Source organism: Entelurus aequoreus, linkage group LG12, assembly GCF_033978785.1.
Source record: "Entelurus aequoreus isolate RoL-2023_Sb linkage group LG12, RoL_Eaeq_v1.1, whole genome shotgun sequence".
NCBI lineage: Eukaryota > Metazoa > Chordata > Actinopteri > Syngnathiformes > Syngnathidae > Entelurus > Entelurus aequoreus.
The window spans coordinates 36,403,489-36,411,789 of NC_084742.1; the positions used below are offsets into that span (position 1 = coordinate 36,403,489).

An 8,301-nucleotide genomic window follows, 5' to 3' on the forward strand; every position below is an offset into this window, starting at 1 on the left:
CAAAAAGTGGCAATATTGTTGGTATGTCACTGGGCTTACGTCCCACCCAATGAATACTGGTGGTGGGGTGGTCAAGCTAGCTCTTTTTTTAGTGGGTACTAAAAGCCATTTAGCCTTTCTCAAAGAAAAAGATGCCCTCTGCTTGTGTTGTGTTAGGCTGTACGAATCGTTTAAATCGCTAAAAGGATAAACGTTTCTTCAGTGTTCCTCGAGAGGTAATTTAAAAAGGAAGGAGTGCAAGATTTTACGAAACGACAAGAAAAGCCTGCAGCGCACACACTAGTCCAAGCGAGCAGAGTCGAAGAAAGCATGAGTTTGCAGTAATCCCTTTGTTAAAGGTTTGTTTGATGTACTATTAATGTTTATTGTTTCCCATTGAAGTATTATCTTGATTTTATTTGTATTTTAATTAAACACGTTTGCTACAAGTGTTTCGAAAAGCACCAACTCCTCGTGTCTAAATAAAGGGAACCAAAATGTTTTATATACATGATGTAAGTACATATTGAATGCATTAAAAGACGCATTTATAATAACGTTTAATATTTACAAATTTTGATTATTTTAAGCATACCGGGAATATTAATTTAAATTTTTTTCAACATCACCAATTACTTCTCACTGCAGAGTTCAGAAGCGCCCACAAACATAATAAAACATCACTTACTGAGCAAGGTCTGCTGTCATTAGGATGCCGACTGCTAGCGTGTTCATATATTCCCATTTAGATGAAAAATGACTAATAATCCTCGCGTAGAAAAGGTGGGTGGAAAAAAAACTATGTGTTTTTGTGTCGTTCTCGTCACTCTCGTCTAGAATTGTACCAACTTGTCGGAATATGTCCTTGACCTTCTACTAACCAGGTGAGAGGCCTGATTTATGATCTGCAATACAGTTTGACGAGGAAGGAAATGAGGAAGCAGCTGATCAGTCAACATTGGCACAAAAGCTTGTGATCACGGCACCGCTATAAATAGTTTATCTGCGCTAGCGCTTATAATGACAATATCACTAATATCTGGTTAATATTCAAGTCACAAAATGTAAATGGAGTATTGTTGGTGATTTTTGGATGTTTTTTCATTGGGTTTTATGGGCGGAATAGAAGACCTCCCATACTTTTATTTACGTTTATTTACTAGTTTAAATGCATTATGCATTAAATGCATTATGTGCATTGTTTGTGTGAATTGATGAATGTGATAACAGATACTCAGGTATAGTGTACTTACAACTATATAAATACAAACAATCTACCATGTTGAGCCAACTTGACCTACAAATGTAGGAACTTGATAAAATACATTGAACCAACATATTTTAACGTTAGTTCAACTAATATTTTCAAGTTCATCACAGATCAGACTGAATGTCAACTCATGTTTTGAAGTGTAATATTCTTGAGACTATAAATTGACTCAACTTAACTCAATCAACGCAACAAGATGACCTGATTGAGGTTAAGTTGAGTCAACAACTTTTTTTTGAGTGATTGCACAAAACCCCATGAGACATTTCAAACCATGACCTCATTTTACATGATCAATTTATTCAACATACCGTATTTTAGATGATACACGGTGCCAAGAATAAAAGCTCAAAACCCCAAACATCTCCTCTATTGACCTCTGTGCGGTTGCTATTAATTGGGAAGAAGCCAATGGACCCAGGAGCAAAATTTCATCCTTGTGCCTATCTTGTGACTTCCAGGTTGCTAGTGTGGTAAAAACTCCATTATGAAGAGTTAGTGTTTTATCTCATCTCGATCATAGTTTGCTGAGACAGATTCATGATTAAATCTGTCATTGGGGCCCGAAATCTGTTGTTAAGAAAACCCAAGATAGCTGAGTGGTTAGCACCACTCACTTAACCAAGGGGTACTGCGTTCAAGTCCCAGTCAGGTGTAAACCTTCAGCCGGGTGAGTTAGTGTTTTATATCATAGTTTACTGAGACAGGTTCACGATTAAATATGTCTTTGGGCCCCGAAATCTATCCCTAAGAAGACCAAGGATAGCTGAATGGTTAAAGCAGCTAGGTCCCAATCAAAGAATACGGGGATCAAATCCCAGTCAGGTCCATCAGTAACTATGAAAGCTCCAGCAGCAAGAGTAAATGTTTTATATCATAGTTTACTGAGACAGGTTCTCAATTAAATATGTAATTGGGGCCTAAAATCTTGTCTCAAGAAGACCAAGGATAGCTGAATGGTTAAACAGCTAGCTCCCAATCAACGGGTTCTGGGTTCAATCCCAGTCAGGTCGATCGGCTTGCCAAGCCAAAGTATGCAGGAGTGGGGACGCCGGACAATGTGGGGGTGTTTCACCTCCCCCACACAGAGTAAAGCTAAGTGGTAGCTGGTTAATTAACTTATAGTCAAAAAGGTAAGTATGGGTAATAATAACAAATAGTCTATAGTCCAAAAGTCAAGGGTAACCTCGGGGGTTAGTGTAACCCTAGTTACGAACTAGTAATAGAGGAAACAGGTGAGTAGTAGTCAATGGTGTAAATATCGAACTGGACTAGTATCAGAAGAATCCTAGTGTTTTTAAGAGCCAGTGTTGCATATCAATAATGACACAGACAACGATGAACTTGAATGTTGAATGGCCAAACATGTATTGAAAAGTGCACATATAAATTTACAACAACTGCTGTATATGAAAAATAATGAACAAGAATAAGAAAAGCCGGCAGAATAGAAACCCTTTTTTCAAAGTTCCCAAAGTTTGTTTAAATAGTTCGTTGGGGCCCGTTTCTCTGTAGCTAACAGTGCACTCTATAAGTATTGTCCTACCGCACAGACCGTGGGGGAGGGGACGTCAACACTGCACCACAGTGTCCAGATTCTAAGGTAGCTCGCCACCCAGTATGCACTGGGAATCGGATCGATGGATCTCGGGAATGGATGTTGGAGTTGGAGAGACTGCGGAGCCTCTCATTCACCTGGGCTGGAAGGGCGATGTCGTCCTCTCCACACAAGGTGCTCCAGGGAATTAAGATGGTATTTGAATCACCCAATCAAAAAACCTGACCTAACAATAGATCAGACAAGACCCAATAGCTTGTATTATTCACACACACTGGTTTCAACTGTGTTCTTAAATAACCATGAATTAGCTTAAATACTTTTAACTAGCATTAATTAGCTCAATCATGTCATTAATCACCAATCATGTATCTCAAATGCTTTGGTTTACAATGTATTTGTTTTCAAAATATGAAATATCAAAATAAAAGTTAAGCGCTTATTATAGTTCTTTTTTCCAATTGTTCAAATATTCAAAAATATGTGAAATGTTTCTTCAAATACAAAAATACAAATACTATTTAAATGCACCTTTAAGTTCACAATTAAACGAGGTAGGTTTATTGCACAAAGTTCACATTAATGCTCAAAATGGACTTTTGTGTAGCAACTTGGAGGTATATAAGGTTACAACGTGCTAAATCTCTCCCTTGCTAGCACAGGTGAGAGATGCACTAAAAATTACCCCTTCAATCACTAAATCAAAAGTACTCAGTAATCTATTACTTCAGTAAAACAAAAATAATCACAGTGTTCCTAGCATGTGCTGTAAACATGAACAAAATAAATATCACCAACACTTATGGCTCAAATAAAACATCACATCATTGTTATTCACTCACCGCTGATCAAGTGAAATGACTGCACAGGATGTCAGTCAGTGAATATTACACTCGGATGTCACACTGCTCTACAAGGTTCAAACAACACAATATACGGATCAAAAGTTGTATAACAACATTAGAAATGTGGATGGATCGAATTGCAAGATTATTTTCAAGCCTTACCGAGTGGATGGCCAAGGATTGATCGGCAGGTTCTCCGCGTGTGTTCGCATTGCCACGCATGGACCGACAAAACCGGAAGGGGAGTTTCTCTTCTTCCACACTACAGGAAGTTGCGTCATACAATGAGTGACACGGAAGGGCTCACAGGCTCACCGATTGCCCTCTAGAGGTGACAACCATGGAGACAGGTAATTTTTACCTCTGCAATTTCTGTTAAGACACCATGTTTGTGTCAACATTTTTATGTATATTGTGTATTTTCTATTTTAACAACTTGTAGAGCAGGTTAAAAGTATAAATGAATAACGTAAAGTGCAGATTAGTTTGTACCTGTTTTAACACTTAGTTATTTAACTGAAATGAATGTATCGTTACTAAATGAATTATTTTAACTCAAATTAATTATTTCAACTCCAGGCATATGGTGTTTTCAAGCCTGGGTTACACCCTCCCCTCCTGAACTCATGTACGTCCCTGTACATGGTAACAAATTAGTTATTAGCAATAACTTAAACAGTTATCATTTGACGGGATGGGGCAAGGGGATTGTTCTCAGCCTCACTTAGAGCATCGGCCAAAACTGTGGTAAGCCCATGGAAGAATGATTTCACCACTGTGACCAAGGGATTTCCGAGTTCGACATAGTCAAGACGCTTTGAAGGCTGACGACTTCTCTCTGATCTCCTGACAGAGGTATCCATGCCTGTTTGTTCTTCTGTCTCTTCAGTTGCTGTTTACGTTTCATCCAACTTGTCCATTTCTCTCTCCTCATGTTCTTCATTTCCAGGTAAGTTGCTGTTTTCGACGGAACATTTAGTATCAGGTAAGTCACTTTCATTTGGGTTTAGTTCTTGTTCAGTAGGAATGATTTCTTCAGTAGGTAAGTACTCAGTGTCACCCTGAGGCCTGGTAGATTCGTTAAGCACCAGGGGACTATCTGATGTACCATCGGACATATCAGGTGGGTTGTCACTTCCAGGATTGCAATCAACATCGTGGGCATTTACTAAATTCTCGACAGGACATATGCCTGGAGGTTTAGCATGCTTTGTATATTGCTCGGTAGACATAGATGGATCAGGCGGTACTGGACTTTCATGGATGGTGGGGACCTGAGGGTTTGGTGATTCTCTGAACCAGTAGACTGGAGTGAGATTATCATCCTCCTCTTCTTCTTCCAGGGAATGATCAGCATCCACAGCTGGGTTTGCACGAGTTGCTGGTCTGCGTCTTGCAGACTGCTGGGCAGGCTCAATGTTTTCCCCTGTAGGCAAGTATCCACATGGGAGAAGTAAATCTCTATGCAGTGTCCTGAGAGGACCATCCTTGTTCTCGAGTTTGACCGTATAGACAGGGAGAGTACCTGCTCTGCTCACAACTACATGGATAGTTGACTCCCATTTGTCTGAGATCTTATGTTTCCCACGGATGCGGACATTTCTGATTAATACTCGGTCTCCAACTTCCAAGTCTGAGGCAGTTACACGCCTGTCAAATCTTGTTTTGTTCTTGTGCGCTATCTTAGCAGCATTGTCCATGGCTATTTTGTAGCTTTCTTCAAGCCGTGACTTGAGATTTTGCACATAGTCAGAGTGTGATGTAGGTCGACCCTCACGCACCGGCAATCCGAACGCCAAATCAACCGGCAGGCGAGGCTGGCGCCCAAACATTAGCTCGTATGGAGTGAAGCCTGTCACATCATTTCTGGTGCAATTGTAGGCATGGACTAGGGGTTTGACGAAGTCACGCCAACGGGACTTATCCTGGTTCTGAAGAGTGCCTAGCATGTTTAGTAAGGTGCGATTAAATCGCTCAACAGGGTTTCCCCTGGGGTGATAAGGGGTTGTCCTTACTTTGTGTATGCCAGCAACTTGACAGAGCTCTTTTATCAACCGAGATTCAAAATCTGGTCCCTGGTCACTATGTAATTTCTCTGGCATTCCGTAATGTACCATAAAGTTTTCCCACAGACACTTTGCAACTGTGCGGGCCTTTTGGTTAGATGTTGGAATAGCAACCGCAAATTTGGTAAAGTGGTCCGTGATCACTAGAATGTCCTTGGTTCCACTTTTGTCAGGTTCGAGAGAGAGATAGTCCATGCAAAGGAGCTCAAGAGGTCTTGTGGTTTCAATGTTGACTAGGGGTGCAGCTCTCTCAGGCTGTGCCTTCCTCCGTACACATCTTCCACAAGTCCTCACCTTCCTCTCCACATCTACTGCCATCCTCGGCCAATAGAACCTGGTCCTTACAAGATCCATTGTACGGTCCACTCCCATATGACCCATGTGTTCATGTAAGTTGGTCAGGACTGTATCACGGAGCTCAGCTGGGAGTACAAGCTGGTAAGTTGTCTTGGGACCTTCTTGGCGTCGCCTGTATAGGATGTTATCTATTAGCTCAAGGCGGTTTAACTCTCTCAGGAGTAGTGGGAGGTCAGGGAGTTCACTTCGTAAAGTGGGGGGTGGTTTGTCACCGTTTTCAATTTGAGTGATGACATGCCTTATACACTGATCAGCTCTCTGTTTGTCTATTAGCTCTGTCTCAGTTAGATGGGGGATAACTGGCAACCCTCCAGACTGATACTCTTGTCCATAGCTGTCAGGTACAGCATCAGCGGAGATGGCAAGACATTCAACTAAGGCGACATTATCTGCACTACTGGGGTCATCAGGGTTGACACTGTAGATGAGTTGCCTCTCGCAGATTGCTTGCACAACTTCTTGGTCCACCGCATCAATGTTGTCTGGATCAGAAAGGTGGTCTTGGGTAAAATGGAGAATACGCTCTCTCTCTCCTTTTTGAGATTTGTGATCATCTGCCAACTCCCCATGAGGTCTGCGAGACAAGCCGTCTGCATCACCATTCTGCTTTCCAGAGAAGTTTGAACGAGAATGTAGACAGCGCTGCCAGCCATCTATAACTCGTCGCATCCAGTTTTGCGGATGTCAATGTATATGTCAGGGGATTACTGTCGGTAATGACAGTGAAATGGTTGCCGTATAAGTAATCGCTGAACTTTTCAGTGACTGACCATTTCAGTGCCAGAAATTCTAATTTATGCGCTGGGTAGCGACTCTCACTTCGTGACAGCCCTCTGCTTGCATAGCCAATCACTCGAAGTTGGTCTCCCTGCTCCTGATACAGGACAGCACCGAGCCCGGTGGTGCTGGCATCGGTGTGAAGTATATAGGGCTCTCGGGGATCTGCAAAACCCAACACAGGGGCAGTGGTGAGGTTATGAATAACCAGCTTGAATGCGTGCTGACAAGCAGGGGTACACCGCTCTCCAAAGAGCTCTTTCGGATTTCGGTACTGATCTGATTTCTGTTTTAGTTTGGCTTTCCTTTGAGAAGGAGGGTAGCCAGAGGTTAGGTCGTGAAGTGGCTTGACGATACTGGAGTAGCCCTTCACATATCTCCTATAGTACCCAGCGAACCCGAGAAATGATCTTAATTCTCGTAAGTTCTGGGGAACTGGCCAAGTCTTAAGGGCGGTGATCTTCTCCGGATCGGTCTCAACTCCGTTCCTGGACACTACGTGGCCAAGGTAACGAACTGATGTTTGGAAGAAGACACACTTTTCCGGGGACAGTTTAAGACCAAATTCTTTGAGGCGAGAGAGTACTTTCATCAGCCTCTCTTCGTGTTCCTCTAGGGTTTTTGAGAACACAATCAAGTCGTCAATAAAGACTAGCACATCCTTCAGGTGCATATCTCCCATGCACTTTTCCATTAATCTTTGAAATGTACTAGGGGCATTTGTCACACATTGAGGCATGCGGTTGAACTCCCAAAAGCCAAGGGGGCAAACAAAAGCAGTGTTTGGTTTATCTGCCTCCTCAACTTCTATCTGATAAAATCCTGATTTCAAATCGAGGACAGAAAACCACTGGGAGCCATTCAGCGCACAGAAGGTGTCCTCTAGTTTTGGGAGAGAGTATGCGTCTTTTATGGTCTGAAGATTCAGACGTCGGTAATCAATACACAACCGGACTTGGCCGTTCTTCTTTCTGACCACCACAATTGGTGAAGAGAATGGAGACTCAGACTCTCTGATAACTCCAGATTCGAGAAGCTCTTGAATGTGTTTTCGAACAGCTTCGATATCCTGTGGGTGTATCGGTCGAGCACGCTGTTTGAAAGGAGCTTCGTCTGAGAGCTTTATGTGGTGTCTTACTTTATCCGTTCGGCCAAAGTCCAGGTCATGTTGCGCAAACACATCAGGCATGTTGTTAAGCTGCCGAGTGATAAGCTCCTTCCACTCAGGGGGAATTGGGGATTCACCAAAGTTAAAGGCTAAGGTGGGGTTTTGGGAAGGTTATGCTGACTTGACACTGTGTTCTTTTAACAGAATACTCTGGTAAGTACAGATCTCTGCTATTGTACATTTTGCAGGAATGACAATATCGTGGTTGGTGTTATGGGTCACACTTCTGCTGCGTCTCCTCCTGTTGCGTGCCCTGACGAGCGCACCGCAGGCCACGCCCA

The 8,301-nt window shown here is 42.5% G+C and overlaps 1 protein-coding gene across 3 annotated transcripts; it reads right to left on the bottom strand.

The window, feature by feature from the left end:
- Positions 1-2,612: 2,612 nt before the first annotated feature.
- Positions 2,613-6,746, bottom strand: LOC133662165 (uncharacterized). Of its 3 annotated transcripts, XM_062065903.1 has the most exons (3): positions 3,815-6,746; positions 3,650-3,717; positions 2,613-3,033 (listed from the first exon to the last, which is right to left on the bottom strand). In XM_062065903.1, exon 1 carries the CDS (start codon positions 6,742-6,744, stop codon positions 4,549-4,551), a length of 2,196 nt encoding a protein of 731 aa, XP_061921887.1. In that variant the 5' UTR covers positions 6,745-6,746; the 3' UTR covers positions 2,613-3,033; positions 3,650-3,717; positions 3,815-4,548. The 3 variants fall into 3 exon arrangements, with proteins under 3 accessions (XP_061921887.1, XP_061921886.1, XP_061921885.1); XM_062065902.1 differs by having other exon boundaries at positions 2,613-3,717; XM_062065901.1 differs by having other exon boundaries at positions 3,650-6,746.
- Positions 6,747-8,301: the final 1,555 nt, after the last annotated feature.

Bases quoted from the DNA above. Each gene is read 5' to 3' on its own strand.
- LOC133662165 (XM_062065903.1), bottom strand. From the start codon at position 6,744: ATGCGACGAGTTATAGATGGCTGGCAGCGCTGTCTACATTCTCGTTCA.